Here is a 19,321-nt window from a genome sequence, read left to right as displayed (position 1 = left end):
GCTGTACTTGTGTTTCCGTTTATTTTACCAATATCGGCTGCTCAGGATCTTTCAGCTAATCAGAGCACACGTTTCCTTGCTGTATTCCACGACACGTCACGCAGAAACCCTATCCATCCACTCCATTCCAAACGATGACATCACAATCATACCGCTCAGATTTCCATTCCACTGCGTAGGCCATTCTAAACAATGACATCACAATCATACCACTCGGATTTCCATTCCACTGCGTAGGCCATTCTAAACGATGACATCACAATCACACCTCTCGGATTTCCATTCCCCTGCAAAGCCCATTCTAAACGATGACATCACAATCACACCTCTCGGATTTCCATTCCCCTGCAAAGCCCATTCTAAACGATGACATCACAATCACACCTCTCGGATTTCCATTCCCCTGCAAAGCCCATTCTAAACGATGACATCACAATCACACCTCTCGGATTTCCATTCCCCTGCAAAGCCCATTCTAAACGATGACATCACAATCACACCTCTCGGATTTCCATTCCCATGCAAAGGATCACAATCACACCTCAACCTCTTCAGTGTTCTGTTCATCAGCACATTGGGATTGACAATGGACTGAATAAAGGTGAGAGATGACTAGAAAACAAACACAGCTGCATTTGGACAGTGTGTATTAGCAATAAAGCTGTATGTAACAGAGTTCTAGGACTGTGCATGTGTGTCTCTCTCTCTGACACTGGTGTTGAAACAGGGCTCTTTACAAAGACCACGAGACAGCCCTGTTCACTGACCTGTACCAACCGCCCTGGAAAGTGTTTTTTTTTTTTTTTGAAGGACTGTTTGAGGCTTTAAAACATTCTCTAGGGAGTAAACAGTGCAACAGGTAAGCATTGTAAAGCTGTCGCACCCTCAGCACCCCTAGTTCCAGCGCCCTTTCCCATGTGTGGGCTGCAGCAGCACGCCTGTCCCTTAACAGGCTCGTTCCGATCACTTCTACTCATGTAGATATTCCCACACAGAGGTTCATCCTCCTATAACCCTGCGATCTATCTGTAGTAAACTTTCATAAGCACTGTGCAACTGTAGGACCACAGCGTTCCCAATATTCCAAGCAGGTACCCCCCCCCACCGACCTCCCCCAGAGCTTGCTGTATTCCACCCTGTCTCTCCCTCTCCGCAGGCTTCCTCCTCCCCAGGACGTTAGCGTGATTCCCACCCTATCATTATGCAGCCGTTCCTTACATTTTGTAGCCAATTGGTCTGCTTCGTCACTGCCAACTTCCCCACCTAGACCTGCAATCCATCAGCAGAGCAGCCCTGTGATTACAGAATTCTTCTAAAGGTCTCTGCAGGTACCCGTTCGAGAAAGACTGAGTGTGCAGACGTACCTGCGCGGGCTATTGGGATTACCGGAGATGAAAGTTTATACAAAACATGTACCTTTCATTGTTATTATAGTACTTTTTTGTCAACCCACACTGAGTATGTAAACACCCTTAATATCCCTTAATTTTTTGACACGGTGTAGATTTCATGTATATATTTACATACACAAATTATAAGATGTGCAATCGATGCTGCAGCTCCTCAGAATGTGCAAGAGTATGAAGCAGGGGTGCCAAAGCTCACCCTTCCACTGCTGCTCTTTCTTCAAACCCTTTTCTAAATCGCTTAACTGAACTAATTAAACCGCCACCCACACTGGGATTCATGCTCTCACGTTACCTGTTAAACCTGGAGAGGCACGGCTCTCCAGGGCCGGGATCGGACACCGCTGCTATAAAGCACGATGTTTGAATGACGACAGCACCCTCTGCTGCCTGCATGCATATTACAGACAATAGAAGCCTGTGTGTGCCTGCCTGTCTGCTGTCTGTCTGTCTGCCTGCACGCTTCTCCACTCGAGCAAACAGAAACAAAACACAAGAGCCGCTGCAATGAGGTAAGAAGATCTTTAATTTACACAGCGTTCAGCTCGATTAGTCTACACTGGGTGCTCTGCTCTGCATTGCTCCGAGGCGAAGCTGCAGGCTGTGGGAAGAGTTTGTGAAAGACAATCACACGATGGCACAGACCGCTCCACGGAGGAAAGCAGAGAGAGGCATTGAAGAGGGGCACCAACAACACGTAATTCAGATAGAGTTTCTTCTGCAGTGCGTCTGCAAGGAAGGAGCTTTCCAGAAAGCCATGTTCGACCAGGTTTAACAGGACAGAGTCACAGGGGAAGGGGTTCAGGGCAATGTTGGTTTGCATAAGGCAGCAACGTTTTTACACCAAAAAAAAAAAAAAGACACAGAAATGCACAGGGCTGAAAGACGCTTCCCAGGGTTAGCGACGGAGAAGCGCCTCATTCCAGAGCACTTCACTGAGGAGCTGGATTCTGATGCAAGTGGGCGGCTGGTGAGGGATGGATTTACTGAACTTCTGCTTCAACGCCAGGCAGCTGGAAACGTTTTAGATCTAGAAACGATTAAAAGCCTCTTCTCCAACTGTCTTTCCTAGTAAACCTGCCCCACAGTATCGATTACAAACAAAATGAAAAACATGACACTGAAGATTTATACAGCCCTAAAACTAGGATTGGAAAGAGGCTGCCCTGATGCGGACTGCACTCCCTACACATCAAGGCTCTTGTATCAGGAAAGGCTTTTAACTCCTGCACGATCAAACCTGCTTTCAAACTACACTGAAACATACTTCCAGGATGTTAGTGGGAGCAGCAGCAGCTTCAATCACCAAAAACAAAGAAGAGGAGCAAACGCTCCTGCATGCTGAACGGTCACACATCTCCTCGAGATACAGGTGGAAGCCTCTCTGTGCGTCTGGGCTGGGGAACAGTCACAGTGGGTACTGATCACTGTAGAGCAAGACTCCTTAAGAACTGCAAAACTAAACTAGAGCAACAGAAACAACACGGTGGGGGTGAGAGCAATACCATTAAACAGGACCATGCTTTGCATAGCAATCATCTGGTCTAGTTTCCTAACAGTGCTAGCTCAGAATTCACTCCTTAGTGTTTTGATACTCTGCGTGTATATAAGAAAGCTTAGGAGGTCCCCGCTTCGAATCCCAGCTCAGCCAGACTGAACCTCCTGGTGCTCTGTCTTTCTGGTGAGATGTTGTTGTAAGTGACTCTGCAGTGGATGCATAGTTCACACACTCCAGTCTATGTAAGTCGCCTTGGATAAAGGGGTATCCTAAACGAACTAATTATTATTACTTCTAACACACAAACTCTCATTACTAAGAGCATGCTGGTGGCAGAGTGGAATTAACTGAGGCATCGCTTTTAGAAGGAATTTCGACTCTTGAAGGGTAAGTCTGTGAGCATTGTCTCGACCAGCAGAACCCAAACCCACAAACAGGCCAGGACTGGGTTTCAGCAGCACACACACACACACACACACACACACAGTCTGCTGTATTAACCCTGTATTTAAAACAGCAGCAGTTACTAATTAGAACAGTAGATGATGCAGGGATGGAAAGAAGACTCGCACTGCACAGCAGTTTGATCCAGCACTGGTCTGACCATGAATTGAATAGGACACACCTGAGCTTGTTACCTACACACTGGGGCATGTATTAAAACCTGGAATGGGTGAAACTGCTGTGCAATAGGAGTCTCATTCCCATTCCCATCCCCTGCACATATTTAAATACACCCTGAACTTGTCAAATCCAGACCTCCAACAGGCACTGCCATCTGGAGCCCGCTCTCCGTGGCATTCTCTCCAGCCGCTGCCAGGGGGCGGGTCCACTAGCTGGAGGCGGGGGGCGTGTCAGGGGCGGGGCTGGGTGTGGGCTGCTCCTCCCCCTCTGCTACATTGCTGTGTTTGTCCTCCTCCTCCTCCTGGGGGTACAGCTCAGGATATCTCTGCATGCAGTCCTGCATGGTGCGAAACTGCTCGATGCACTCGGAGCCCTTCACCTCCTCCTCGCTGTAGTGGAAGCAGGAGAAAGCAGCCTTGAACTGCTCCCCACACGGCCCGCTCGCCATGCCGCCCAGGCACGGGCAGTTCCAGTTCACTTCTCCGCTGGGCAGGATGAGTCCTTCAAAACAACAACAACAACAAATCAATCCACTGCACAGCAGTTTGATCCATTCCTGCTTTCACCACGAGATTTAAAAAGCCGCACTTGTGTATACTTGACTCAGTATCTTAACAGCTTTCCCCTAGTATTTAAGATGCGAGGGTTTCACTTTAAAGAAGTAAACTTTAATTGAAGCCACCGGTGCTTGAAAAGGCACTTGTGTGCATATTGCATTCTTACGGGCCTGTGCGCGAGCTATAAAATACCACTGCTTCTGGCGAGCAGAGACTTTGGGGACATTGTGCAGTAGGGATACACAGTTCAGAGATTAGTACAGACGTACTTACTGACTAAATGTCTTTGACTTTTCCACTCTTTCATGCGTTCTATCAACCACCACAAAAACTTGCATCGTGTTTTAGCAGCAGAGGGGAAAATGTAAAGTTGGAAGCATGCTGCTGGTATGGTCAGGTCACGTCTGCAGCTACACTGATCTGCAGAATTGAATGTGATTGGTTTGAAGGTAACCCGATGCAGTTTATATGTAAGGAAGGGAAGTGTGGAGAGCTGACTGTGTCCAGGACAGCACACCTACTGGACCTCTGCCTGGACACTGTGTGCAGTCTAACAGGAGAACATGTGGGATTCATTCACTCTAAACACATACATGCAATATTGCTCTAGCATCTGCCAGATGCAAGGACTTTTTTTTATTTTTGTTAGCAATCGTGAACATTCTCCAAGAAGCAAACCAGCTGGGTTTCACCCCCAGTGCAAGTCTGAGCAAACAGGAGGACAGGAGCAGACACCACTGTGCTGTCAACGCAGACACACAAGAGGACAGGAGCAGACACCACTGTGCTGTCAACACAAACACACAAGAGGACAGGAGCAGACACCACTGTGCTGTCAACGCAGACACACAAGAGGACAGGAGCAGACACACAAGAGGACAAGAGCAGACACCACTGTGCTGTCAACGCAGACACACAGAGCCCTTGCTTGATGACCTCACTATTGAAAGCCCTCGCTTGATGACCTCACTCTTGACAGAGCCCTCGCTTGCTGACCTCACTGTTGAATAGAGCCCTCGCTTGCTGACCTCACTGTTGAAAGAGCCCTCACTTGATGACCTCACTCTTGACAGAGCCCTCGCTTGCTGACCTCACTGTTGAATAGAGCCCTCACTTGATGACCTCACTCTTGACAGAGCCCTCGCTTGATGACCTCACTCTTGACAGAGCCCTCGCTTGCTGACCTCACTGTTGAAAGAGCCCTCACTTGATGACCTCACTCTTGACAGAGCCCTCGCTTGCTGACCTCACTGTTGAATAGAGCTCTCGCTTGTTGACCTCACTGTTGAAAGAGCCCTCACTTGATGACCTCACTCTTGACAGAGCCCTCGCTTGCTGACCTCACTGTTGAAAGAGCCCTCACTTGATGACCTCACTCTTGACAGAGCCCTCGCTTGCTGACCTCACTGTTGAATAGAGCCCTCGCTTGATGACCTCACTCTTGACAGAGCCCTCGCTTGATGACCTCACTGTTGAATAGAGCCCTCACTTGATGACCTCACTCTTGACAGAGCCCTCGCTTGATGACCTCACTCTTGACAGAGCCCTCGCTTGCTGACCTCACTGGTCGCTCACCTTGGTCCTCGTAGGGGTCGTTTGGATCCTCCGCTACCAGCTCCGCGCTGCTCGGTGTTTCGTGGTCCTCTTTGGTCACAAAAATAATCTTGTCTTTCCCTAGAATCAAGAGAAGAAACACAACGGGATGTACTGGATGAGGCACCAGCTGGACACACCCACACCCGCATCACTGCTCACTGTGTGTCCGCTGCTCTCGGTTGTGTTCTCTTAGTTCTGGGTGGTTTTCTGGGCCCTGTTTCAGTTCAAATGAAAGTCTGTCCTTGTCGAATGGCACCCAGCAAACCAACCAGCTCAGTGTGTGTGTGGCAAACTGGTCTCTTACATGCAGTATCTTTTCCAAGCTTACAGTATCACAGTCAAGTGACGCCACCTAGTGGACAATAATGGAATAGATCATATATACATACATGGTGAGTCCCTCTGTCTGGCTATAGTGCCTCAATGCTGGAATGCCTATCTTTAGACAGGCGTGTGTAAATGATTACATTTATTGAAGAAAATACCTCTAGATTCACTTTCTCCCCAAGGTGAGTGTATCCTATTGTTACAAACACAGCCCCTGTCACGTTCTTGAGAATAATAATATATTTGAAGTAATAAAACACAGCAAGTTTAATATTTATGAGACGGTCGCAAAATTGTGTTTTCATAAGTCATAACGGCCAAGTGAGCCAGCTCCTGGTTATTACTTTAAACGCATTCTTTCCAATTCTAAATTGATGAGGATAATAATTATGAACGCTCAGTCACTGTACGGCTGGTACCAAGCTTCGCGGGGTACAGACACACTGTGCGCACAACTTGCACCCGAGTACGGACCGTGGAAATAATCTACTCCCCGTGACCGAGGACAGCAGCGTCCTCTCCCCTCACAGAGAGTGCCCTATTCATTCACACGGTAGTCAGTAAACACCGGCAGAAAGCAAGGAGCAGCATTACACAGCGGGGACGGTCACAGCACTGCTCGGTGCTGCGGGGCACCCAGGGTGCAAGACGCGTCGTACACAATAACAACTCTTACCCTGCTGTTTACAGTAAGACATGGCTGCTGTTTTTTTGCCGTTTTATCCTTATTTAAATCGACGTTTCCCCCCGACTCTCCCGAGCTGTATCTCAGGGCAGAATCACACCAGAGCAAACCGCCGGCAGCAACGAGGAGCCACGCCGCGACCTCTACCCCCTCACCCCGGACTGCCTCCGCGACGTCACCGCGCTTCGAGATTGCGCCTGTAATTTATTTCAATGCCGTGCTGAGCCAGGATAAATGAGTACCTCTAATCAAAGCATTTTACACTTCGGAGAAGCACTCTGTGCATTTAATCCAAACTGTACATGCATTATATAACTGAGGCACCACTAAGATGGCGGGTAGCCTGTACTGTTATTTTAACCTTGGCAAATTAAGAAAGGTTACAGCAGCAATTCTAAGAGACACCACAACACACAAGCCCATTATAGACTGTGTGTGCTATTGCATATCAATAGCGAGTTTATTTTAATCCCCCAAACCAACACACACACACACAAACCTATATAATGTATTTCTTTGTTGTTTCCTGCAAGAGCACCATGCTGATGGGCTGTGCCGGCTTTGGGCTTGCTATTCTTTAGAGCCCCATAGCTGTGCCAAACGAAGGAAACATGTTGCTTTACCTTCAAACAGATGTTCAGCCATGGCAGTGTGTGTGCTGGAAGCATTACAGCACCACACTCAAACACACAATAAGAAAAGAAACCACACAGCGGGCTGGCTTTGGTCTTTTAGTTTTATTGAGAATATTCTTTATTTGCACAGAATGCATGTTGTTGATGTTGAGACTGCTGCAGTTTGAAATGTATAAAGCCCTTCTTTCACACTGAGCAGGGATGCATGGAGTGGCATGTACACTGCTATACAGAAACCCACGAGCCGTCCAGCAAAAAGCAATAACAAAAACAAAACCGTGGCCCGTGGCCCGCAATCAGCCACCACAACCCCATGCTTCCAGCGTGCCTGGGAGCTCCTGCTATGTGTTTAGCAGCAGTGTTGATTTGATACAAACACAGACAATTCTAAACTGCATTAAAATTTCACTAAAAGAAAATATATATTCAGATAACAGGGTGTATATACAATTGTGTGTGTGCCAATTACCCTTGGGCAACACGTATAGTGTATACACAAAAGGAATATCATTCAAACACATTACCTGAATGAGTGTTGGTGGACTCTGATCTAGTGTCTGTGAAATGGTTTAACTGCATTCAGAATGCAGGCACACTGGTGAACAGACAGGAGGATTACCGTTCCTATCAAACACTATGCCAGCATGCTTTTCAAATGTCTTTACAAACAGAAAACCTTGCCAAGGACTGCAGAAGCCCCCATTTCGTAAAGATCCAGCACGTGAACATTTAACCGCATGCCTGCGCGCTCGAACAGTCAGGTCAGCGGGACGCTAGGGAGAAGCGACTCGTGATACTGTGAGAGTTGAGACCTGTGCTTTCAACCAGAACTGTGGAGTAAGAAAAAAAAAACAAAGAACCACAAATACAAGAAGCTGAAAGTAGAGAAAAGCCAATATGGCATGCAGTATCAACACCTCTCAACATGGGAAGAAACGTTCATGGAGTAACTATCAGAACTACAACTGCTCAGCCTGCCAGAGGGGCAGCCAAGCTCCTTGTTTCTACACCTGGAAACCTGGACTGAAATGCAGCTTCCCCTGCCCCCATCAAGGGCTTGGGACGCAGGGGTGTCATTAGGAGTACAAATCGCAACAGCCACTGTACACCTGTTTCACCACCCCAATAAGAGTCGAGGGGGGGGAAATAAAACATTCTCCCCGTTTTGATAATGTAAGAAAATATTTATTAATTGAAAAAAAAAAAAAAAGGAAAGAAAGCAAAGTGTACAGGATCAACTTGTCGCTCTGTTGTGGTTAGAAAAGGAGGGCTCCCATGCTTCCAACTTCACTCTGTTCCTTGACGAATATTTCAAAATACTGGTAGATGATCGTGACGGCCAGCAGGATTCCCGTCCCTGATCCAATCGCACCCAGGAAATCAGCCATGACCGACAGCCCGCCGATACACAGCCCCCCAAACGCAGCTGCTGTGGGGATGTACCTGTGAGAGGGAGCGGCACACACACACAACGTTATCCTCTTACAGGAACTACGAGAATAATTACAGTGCCGTCCTGCTGATCCGAACGAGACCTGACCCTGTTCAGAGTACTGACTGAAATCCGTAACAGATGAGCACTGGCAGTGCTGGACTGGACACACAAACAAACTGCACCCGCTCCACCACAAAGACCTCGTCGACCGGAAGGCTCGCTCGAGGTCTTTAAAACCGACATCTACTTGTGGTTGAGACAATCGTCACTGAAATTATGAAGTTGCTTTTATATTTCTGATTTTAATCTGTACCACACTAAAAATGTCTTGTCCAGCGTTCACTTGAAAATGACATTTCACCATTAACTACTAAACACTCGAGGGATAAAAACTTATTTTTACTGTTTAATTCGATGGCACATTTTGACTAGACGCTCCTATCAGGGTCTTTGGTGATTGAAGACACACTTGCAAGCAGCCTTGATGCACCTCCAGGTGTGTTACCATGAAGCTCCGCCTCTTACCTGTTCAATTCATGCACCATGGAGGTTTCTCTATGGCCTCTCATCACCATCTGCTGTTCTTTAAGCTGCTTTGCAACCTGCAATAAAATAACAAACCGGAAAACACATTCAACCGAGTCCTTCACTAGACACGCCTCTGCATCTAATACAGCCCCCTTCAATTCCTTTCAAAGCTGTTATCCAATAACCACATCTTCTCTACAGGAGGTTAGGTGTAGAATTGAAGTGTCCCACTCATTTGCTAACAGTGTCAGCAGTATTAAACCCCATTTCACCCACAAGCACAACGCAGACTCGTCTCTCCTGCTACAGTGGGGCTGCAACCACACTCAGGGGGAGGATTCATTCATTCACGAGTTAGATGAACTTACTCCCCTAGCTTAAAAGCAAGCAGTCTAGCCACACTAGGTGCAAGGTCGCACCTGTAACAGACTAGCCTATTTAAGACTAACATGAATCAACCTAAATCCCTCATGATATACTTGTTGTCCACATTATAATGGAGCTCAAAGCAAAGTGTGAATTACCAGTGAAGTTCATATAGATATAGTTTGTACACAGGCTTGCATGCCGCTGCGCAGGTGACCCAACAGCTTTTATAACAGGACAGGGGAACAGAACTTACATCCTTAGCAGAAGAGCCTGAGACTTCAATCCACGTCTTGGAGAAGAAAGCGCAGGAGCCCAGCATGAAGACGATGTAGACGAGCGTATGAACCGGGTCTTCCAGCACTGAGCCGAAGGACTCCGGGGGAGAGAGGTAGTAACACAGCCCGGCAACGGGGTAGGCACGCGCCGGACCGCCCGTTGAGGTGTCCTGCACAGGGGAAGCAGAACAGCACCTCAGAGTCAAATACAAACACCTGCAGCCAACCACTCCACAGCTACAGCTCTGCATCTACATACCTAGATCTATTACCAAGACACAGACTTACTGGCTTTAGTTTAAATCTATTCGAAAATGCCAAATTCTTAGATGCATCAACATTTTTTTCATGAAGTCTTCCGTGAATGAATGGTTGTTCACAGTCGTTTCACATTGGCTCCAGTGTTATATTTACTGAATAAACACAGGTAGAGCTGGTGGGTTTATTTAGTTTGAGAAGTTCTCTCCCTAGAACAGTAGCACTCGTTTGTTGCTCTTTCAATCTGTTCCAAGACCTTGTTCTGATCTCCTCCTCCCACTCCAGCAGTTTCATTGAACCCAGGTCTTCAATGACTACATTGAAAAATGGACCCCAAAGGAACAAGGTCCTGATGTGGAAAGGAACTGACTGAGCACAGGTAACAAGCCCAGGCGTGTCATCTTAAACCCCCGAGTGAAACCAGGAGTGGATCACAGCGCTGTGCAGCGGGAGTGCGATTCCCATCCCTGCTGTTGGCAAAGCGCTCACTTACCGACCAGGTCCCCAGCAGGTTGACCAGGAAGTTCCCGCTGAAGCGCGTAGACAGCATCTGTGAGATGACGTAGAGATTGGAGACGAGGGCGGACTGCAGGATGATGGGGATGTTGGAGGTGTAGAACAGCTTGATGGGGTAGGTGTTGTACTGGCCACGATAGCGGGCAGACTTGATGGGCAGGTCCACTCTGAAACCCTGAGCAAAGACACAGAGGAAACCACACTGAAACAGGGATGGGAACAATATTGCACAGCAGACTGTGCACTATGTACATGGAAAAATAGTTCATGAAAAAGGTGTAACATTTACTATTTCTTTGTTATTAAGACATTGTGTATCGGTACAGGTTTTGTGCTATAGGTGACGATTCCTGCATAAAATCAGAATTGCTTAAAAACCTGAAGACACAGCGATCCGCACCAATCCTGGACAACCCGAGGTTCTCCGGTGAAGAGTGCACATTGGAAAGCACTGGGCGCTCTCTCAGAGCCTGCAGGCCCCTCACCTGGAAGTATATGACCACAGCGAAGACGAACACGGTGGCGATCAGGTTGAGCAGGTTGGGCAGGTTCTGCCGGTAGAACGCCTCCCGCAGCGCGCGCACCTTGTCTGTACGCGTGGCCAGCAGGTGGAAGAGTGCGATGATGGCTCCTTCAAACTCCGTACCTGAAGGGAAGAACACAAACACTGTTACGCCTCCGATGCACTCATTCACAGCTGTTTCAGCCATTCCTGGCTTTACCGCGTGTCAAAGACACACCAGAGCTTGTTACCTACACACACTGGGGCTAATCAAGCTGCTATTAAAACCTGCAACGGGTCAAACTGCCAAGCCATCGGTGCCCTAGACACGTTCTACCATGCCACTGCTGTCAATGCCTGTTCCAAACCAGCACCCTGTTTCTACCAGGCCAGTGGCGCCAGCAACTCCCCAGCCCTGGCCTGCGATTCACCAGGGGACACACCTCGGCCAGTGTTCACAGTCGTGGGGCTGAAGGCTTTCCACACAATGGTCTCGCAGATGTTGGTGGCGATGAAGAGAGAGATCCCAGAGCCCAGGCCATATCCCTTCTGCAGCAGCTCATCCAGCAGGAGGACAATCAGACCGGCAACAAACAGCTGGAAACGCAATCAAAACAAGCCTGTTAATCACCAGTGCAAACACAGCTGCATTATCAGACAGCAGAGCCACGAAGCACAGCTCGCAGAGTCCTGCGCTCTCGCCCCTGCTTGTCTGATGCTCTTAGAAGCTTCGTGTTCCAGTGCTGATCTAGTGTTCTGAACCCTCACACTCTTACCTGAATGATGATAAGCAAGCAGATTCCAGCTCCCATTTCAGAGGGGTCTCCGTACATCCCAGTCATCACATAAACAATGGCCTGGCCGATCGTGATGATCATTCCAAACACTGAGGGGGCAAACATGGAGTGAGCAACGGGCATTACAACCGCGCGCCACCCCCGCCCCCCCCCGGACAAGCACTTAAAAAAAAAAACACCACCACGAAATACATGCACTACAGGCATCGGCTTTCAGTGATCACACAGAGCGCGCACGGGTCTCCTACAAACTCTGCAATGGCAGGGTTCAATCCATTCGACTGCTTTAGATCACAAGCTCTGTAAACAGGTGATGCTGTCGGATGGTCTGCTTACATTTCTGAGCCCCGTTGAAAAGCGCTCTGTCTTTGGGTGTGTCGCCCACTTCGATGATTTTAGCACCGGCGAGGAGCTGCATGATGAGACCAGAGGTGACGATGGGGGAGATACCCAGCTCCATCAGAGTACCTGCAGGGAGAAAGGGATGCCATCAACTTCTGAGGAGCGCCCGACCATGCCAACTAGTCTGATTAGAACAAAATTCAACAGGGGTTTCGAGAATATCCACATGATAAAGAAAGCATGCGCTTGAACAACTATTAAAACAGTACAAACAATCTGAATGCAATGTAATTTCCATTTGATACAGAAAAGTCCCGTTCAGAGAAATGTTAGGCAGCTGTAACATCACAACACTGTCAGGGTCTTGAATACATTCCAATAACCTTGTTACCTCTGTTTGAAGCGAGGATCACTCTCATCCAATAGAAGGGATCTGCCGAGTCCGAGGACATGATTCCAAAGAGAGGAATCTGGGAAAAGAAACGAACGAGCGCTCTCAGGTGGGGTCCGATAATGAAACGAACGAGCGCTCTCAGGTGGGGTCCGATAATGAAACGAACGAGCGCTCTCAGGTGGGGTCCGATAATGAAACGAACGAGCACTGTCAGGTAGGACACTCATTCTCATCTCTCCAATGTCAGACAATCAAATATAAATATTAAAAGGGCTTTAACTCAGCCTGTAGTGCTGGAGTGTGTCAGTGTGCTCTCCCTGTACACTGTGCTTTGTGATGTGCTCTCCCTGTACACTGTGCTTTGTGATGGTCAGTGTGCTCTCCCTGTACACTGTGCTTTGTGATGTGCTCTCCCTGTACACTGTGCTTTGTGATGTGCTCTCCCTGTACACTGTGCTTTGTGATGGTCAGTGTGCTCTCCCTGTACGCTGTGCTTTGTGATGTGCTCTCCCTGTACACTGTGCTTTGTGATGGTCAGTGTGCTCTCCCTGTACACTGTGCTTTGTGATGTGCTCTCCCTGTACACTGTGCTTTGTGATGGTCAGTGTGCTCTCCCTGTACACTGTGCTTTGTGATGGTCAGTGTGCTCTCCCTGTACGCTGTGCTTTGTGATGTGCTCTCCCTGTACACTGTGCTTTGTGATGGTCAGTGTGCTCTCCCTTTACACTGTGCTTTGTGATGGTCAGTGTGCTCTCCCTGTACGCTGTGCTTTGTGATGTGCTCTCCCTGTACACTGTGCTTTGTGATGGTCAGTGTGCTCTCCCTGTACACTGTGCTTTGTGATGGTCAGTGTGCTCTCCCTGTACACTGTGCTTTGTGATGGTCAGTGTGCTCTCCCTGTACACTGTGCTTTGTGATGGTCAGTGTGCTCTCCCTGTACGCTGTGCTTTGTGATGGTCAGTGTGCTCTCCCTGTACACTGTGCTTTGTGATGGTCAGTGTGCTCTCCCTGTACGCTGTGCTTTGTGATGGTCAGTGTGCTCTCCCTGTACGCTGTGCTTTGTGATGTGCTCTCCCTGTACACTGTGCTTTGTGATGGTCAGTGTGCTCTCCCTGTACACTGTGCTTTGTGATGGTCAGTGTGCTCTCCCTGTACACTGTGCTTTGTGATGGTCAGTGTGCTCTCCCTGTACGCTGTGCTTTGTGATGGTCAGTGTGCTCTCCCTGTACGCTGTGCTTTGTGATGTGCTCTCCCTGTACACTGTGCTTTGTGATGGTCAGTGTGCTCTCCCTTTACACTGTGCTTTGTGATGGTCAGTGTGCTCTCCCTGTACGCTGTGCTTTGTGATGTGCTCTCCCTGTACACTGTGCTTTGTGATGGTCAGTGTGCTCTCCCTTTACACTGTGCTTTGTGATGGTCAGTGTGCTCTCCCTTTACACTGTGCTTTGTGATGGTCAGTGTGCTCTCCCTGTACGCTGTGCTTTGTGATGGTCAGTGTGCTCTCCCTGTACGCTGTGCTTTGTGATGGTCAGTGTGCTCTCCCTGTACGCTGTGCTTTGTGATGGTCAGTGTGCTCTCCCTGTACGCTGTGCTTTGTGATGGTCAGTGTGCTCTCCCTGTACGTCTGTGCTTTGTGATGGTCAGTGTGCTCTCCCTGTACACTGTGCTTTGTGATGGTCAGTGTGCTCTCCCTGTACACTGTGCTTTGTGATGGAGTGTGCTCTCCCTGTACACTGTGCTTTGTGATGGTCAGTGTGCTCTCCCTGTACACTGTGCTTTGTGATGGTCAGTGTGCTCTCCCTGTACGCTGTGCTTTGTGATGGTCAGTGTGCTCTCCCTGTACGCTGTGCTTTGTGATGGTCAGTGTGCTCTCCCTGTACACTGTGCTTTGTGATGTGCTCTCCCTGTACACTGTGCTTTGTGATGGTCAGTGTGCTCTCCCTTTACACTGTGCTTTGTGATGGTCAGTGTGCTCTCCCTGTACGCTGTGCTTTGTGATGGTCAGTGTGCTCTCCCTGTACGCTGTGCTTTGTGATGGTCAGTGTGCTCTCCCTGTACACTGTGCTTTGTGATGTGCTCTCCCTGTACACTGTGCTTTGTGATGGTCAGTGTGCTCTCCCTTTACACTGTGCTTTGTGATGGTCAGTGTGCTCTCCCTGTACACTATATTAATTTTTGTCTTACCTGGCAGCACACCAAGAAGATGAAAAGGGTGATGGCCGTCCATAGCACCTTCTCCCTGAATTGAATCTAAAGTTTAAAAACAAACACACAGCGGATTATTCATGTGAAAGGAATGAGTTTGGTACAAACTGATATATTTACATGAATAAGAGAGGAAAGTGAGGATACAGGAAAACAAGAGCAGATCCAGAATGCAACACACAGACTGCTTTTAACTGAGACAACTAGACTTGAAAAGACAGGTTATAAACACACTGCAGCGCATCACGCTGGTAGTAAAACCAGGAACAGCTGAAACTGCTGTGCAATGGGAATCTTCTTGCCACCCATATAAACTGCATCCTGTGGGTGCAGTGCTGAATTCAACTTGAGCATACATGCGTATCACTGCTGTGCATGTAAATAAAGCAGCCAATCACACCCCTAGACCGTCATGCAGGCGACAGGTTGCAGCAGTCAAGCAGGACTCGTCATGCAAACGTGTACAGTAAAGAAGTTGCATACCTTCCTTTCCGGCTTTTGGATTTCCGGCAAAACAGCACAGAAGGGCTTGATTACTTCCAAAAATTTAACTGAAAACAAAACAAATGAAAGCGTCGTTACAAAACGTGTAAAAGCTGGCAATCCATCATCACTTCAAACACAGAGACAGAGAGAGAGAGAGAGAGAGAGAGAGAGCTAGGCAGAGCAGACGTGGCATTCGCTAATATGGCCACAGCAACACTCTCAGCAATGCATTACAGTACAGGCATTATTATACAGTATCGATCGAGGAACGGGCGCGCTTTCCTGAAACAAGATCCGGAACATTACAATCATACACTGAACCGCGCTTCTAATTAGCAAAGAGTCCATAAATAAAACAGGAACGTTTGCGCTCGCCGGCGTTCGGGAGAAATGCTTTCCATACGTCATAGCAATAGGAGTTATAATTTGAAAAGGGAAACCTGCACGTCGGGCGGTTTAGAAACCCGAAAGATTAAAATCGCACCGAGTCACGCAAAGCTGCAATGAAATCACCAGTGCGAGCGCCCTGCTGTAACTAACGGCAGTGCATCGTCATCACTGAGAGGACAGCCGCAGCAGCCCGTCAATAGAAAATCAGACAGCACCGCAGGGACACGGTTAATAACTCTCGACATGCGAGTGAATAACAAAGAAACACACTGCGAGCTCTGCAAATGACAGGGCGCTGGCTTGGGTACGAGGCGAGGCTGCAGCGACGCATATTACCCGTCTCAGTTTCCAACACACACATTGCGCTATGGGGAAGTGTTCAAGCAACGACAACAATAAAACTGTACCTGAACTGGGCATTATTACTGCGCCTGTAGACGTGCCCTCGACTCACAATGACAAGCGATCTGAACGCTGCCCTTTGACACCGGCAATTACTCATGATAGCAAGAGAAAATGATTAACAAACTGCAGCATTCAAAAGAAAGAAAGAAACAGCCGCAGCTATAACGAGGAGATCAATTATATTTTAAAAACAAAACTCATTGCACACAGTTCGGAAGCAGCAGTATTAAGATGGCCTCCACAAAACGGGTTCAGACCTCATTCAAAATGACATTTCATCCCATCCCCCGGGATTAAAAACGCGGTTATGTTTCAGGAGGCTGGGTACTTACTCCCCATGCTGCTTCCTGCCCAATACGGGTGTCTTGCTGGTCCCAGTTAGTGAAATGAAACTGCTTCTCGTCTCCCCTGGTCCGGGCGGATCACTGCTCTCCACACACGCCGCACAGAAAAGAGCTTTGCCTGGGACACGTCACCGATCCAGAGCCCGCACCGCGTCAGCGCGTCCCATTGGCTAGCGGGCGATCGCAGCTCCCCACACAACCCGCAGCGGCGCGTCCCATTGGCTAGCGGGCGATCGCAGCTCCCCACACAACCCGCAGCGGCGCGTCCCATTGGCTAGCGGGCGATCGCAGCTCCCCACACAACCCGCAGCGGCGCGTCCCATTGGCTAGCGGGCGATCGCAGCTCCCCACACAACCCGCAGCGGCGCGTCCCATTGGCTAGCGGGCGATCGCAGCTCCCCACACAACCCGCAGCGGCGCGTCCCATTGGCTAGCGGGCGATCGCAGCTCCCCACACAACCCGCAGCGGCGCGTCCCATTGGCTAGCGGGCGATCGCAGCTCCCCACACAACCCGCAGCGGCGCGTCCCATTGGCTAGCGGGCGATCGCAGCTCCCCACACAACCCGCAGCGGCGCGTCCCATTGGCTAACGGGCGATCGCAGCTCCCCACACAACCCGCAGCGGCGCGTCCCATTGGCTAGCGGGCGATCGCAGCTCCCCACACAACCCGCAGCGGCGCGTCCCATTGGCTAGCGGGCGATCGCAGCTCCCCACACAACCCGCAGCGGCGCGTCCCATTGGCTAACGGGCGATCGCAGCTCCCCACACAACCCGCAGCGGCGCGTCCCATTGGCTAGCGGGCGATCGCAGCTCCCCACACAACCCGCAGCGGCGCGTCCCATTGGCTAGCGGGCGATCGCAGCTCCCCACACAACCCGCAGCGGCGCGTCCCATTGGCTAGCGGGCGATCGCAGCTCCCCACACAACCCGCAGCGGCGCGTCCCATTGGCTAGCGGGCGATCGCAGCTCCCAACACAACCCGCAGCGGCGCGTCCCATTGGCTAGCGGGCGATCGCAGCTCCCCACACAACCCGCAGCGGCGCGTCCTATTGGCTAGCGGGCGAGGACGAGTCACAAATACAATCGGCCGGGACGCATTCCAAATATTACTAAACAGTGTTACAAAAAAATAATAAAGCGCGGCACCCCAGCTTGCCATGAGTATTCATTCATGTGTTTATGTATTTATTACAGTTGTGAAAAGTGTGCAGTTTCCACAGATCAGTGATTGGAGTCCTGAGACACACATTCAGTGCAAATACAATAGTGACCAGTGATCGGGGCGGATTACGAGCAGCAGGTCTTTGCACTCGGGGATTTACAGGGAAGAACAGAACGCGATCTGAACGCGTCCGGGTGAATCTGTACAGGCGATTTCCTGGCGTGAAAAGGAAACTCCAGACGATGCGTTCAAATCCACAATAAAGCATGAATAAATATGATTTAGATTTTAGTTTACGGTTTGTGCTTTTTTTTTTTTTTCAGTAAGCACATATCATTTGAATTGTACTATAAAGCACAGCAACACGACACACTTCCCAGTGTATTGCATTTAACGGGTTTCGGTGAATGCTCCCCATTACAGACTCTGTTCAGCCATATTCTCTTCTATTGAGGCAAAGAAACCTCCCCATGCGCGCCGCCGCGGCCGCCGCCGCCGCGCCCGCACTGCCCGTGCGCGCTCTCCAACACGCCGGGAGCGCGCACGGCGCGGCGCGAGGCGGGGCTTCCCTCGGGTTCTCCACTCTCGAGACGGGTCTCCTCGCGTGATTTGAAAGAACCGAGTTTGATTTTAGAAAACAAACCCCTAATAATACAATCCGCGCAGTAACCCATAATCCATGATAATACAATCCGCGCAGTAACCCATAATCCATGATAATACAATCCGCGCAGTAACCCATAATCCATGATAATACAATCCGCGCAGTAACCCATAATCCATGATAATACAATCCGCGCAGTAACCCATAATCCATGATAATACAATCCGCGCAGTAACCCATAATCCATGATAATACAATCCGCGCAGTAACCCATAATCCATGATAATACAATCCGCGCAGTAACCCATAATCCATGATAATACAATCCGCGCAGTAACCCATAATCCATGATAATACAATCCGCGCAGTAACCCATAATCCATGATAATACAATCCGCGCAGTAACCCATAATCCATGATAATACAATCCGCGCAGTAACCCATAATCCATGATAATACAATCCGCGCAGTAACCCATAATCCATGATAATACAATCCGCGCAGTAACCCATAATCCATGATAATACAATCCGCGCAGTAACCCATAATCCATGATAATACAATCCGCGCAGTAACCCATAATCCATGATAATACAATCCGCGCAGTAACCCATAATCCATGATAATACAATCCGCGCAGTAACCCATAATCCATGATAATACAATCCGCGCAGTAACCCATAATCCATGATAATACAATCCGCGCAGTAACCCATAATCCATGATAATACAATCCGCGCAGTAACCCATAATCCATGATAATACAATCCGCGCAGTAACCCATAATCCATGATAATACAATCCGCGCAGTAACCCATAATCCATGATAATACAATCCGCGCAGTAACCCATAATCCATGATAATACAATCCGCGCAGTAACCCATAATCCATGATAATACAATCCGCGCAGTAACCCATAATCCATGATAATACAATCCGCGCAGTAACCCATAATCCATGATAATACAATCCGCGCAG

At 49.0% G+C, this 19,321-nt stretch overlaps 2 protein-coding genes across 2 annotated transcripts; both read right to left on the bottom strand.

Moving 5' to 3' along the window:
* Positions 1-1,914: 1,914 nt before the first annotated feature.
* Positions 1,915-6,949, bottom strand: LOC121298117 (mitochondrial intermembrane space import and assembly protein 40-A-like). Its single transcript, XM_041224943.1, has 3 exons — positions 6,685-6,949; positions 5,661-5,759; positions 1,915-4,029 (listed from the first exon to the last, which is right to left on the bottom strand). Exons 1-3 carry the CDS (start codon positions 6,704-6,706, stop codon positions 3,737-3,739), a joined length of 414 nt encoding a protein of 137 aa, XP_041080877.1. The 5' UTR covers positions 6,707-6,949; the 3' UTR covers positions 1,915-3,736.
* A 466-nt stretch (positions 6,950-7,415) lies between these two features.
* LOC121298109 (protein transport protein Sec61 subunit alpha-like 1) lies at positions 7,416-16,698 on the bottom strand. Its single transcript, XM_041224925.1, has 12 exons — positions 16,563-16,698; positions 15,433-15,500; positions 14,929-14,994; positions 12,742-12,820; positions 12,345-12,476; positions 11,988-12,097; positions 11,655-11,808; positions 11,195-11,355; positions 10,687-10,884; positions 9,914-10,105; positions 9,289-9,365; positions 7,416-8,771 (listed from the first exon to the last, which is right to left on the bottom strand). The coding sequence occupies exons 1-12, from the start codon at positions 16,567-16,569 to the stop codon at positions 8,585-8,587; spliced, it is 1,431 nt and encodes a 476-aa protein (XP_041080859.1). The 5' UTR covers positions 16,570-16,698; the 3' UTR covers positions 7,416-8,584.
* Between the last annotated feature and the right edge of the window lie 2,623 nt (positions 16,699-19,321).

The sequence above is a fragment of the Polyodon spathula genome, chromosome 23, assembly GCF_017654505.1.
Source record: "Polyodon spathula isolate WHYD16114869_AA chromosome 23, ASM1765450v1, whole genome shotgun sequence".
NCBI classification, from domain to species: domain Eukaryota; kingdom Metazoa; phylum Chordata; class Actinopteri; order Acipenseriformes; family Polyodontidae; genus Polyodon; species Polyodon spathula.
Note: the sequence above shows the minus strand (reverse complement) of the source record. Positions and strands in the feature narration are given on the sequence as shown.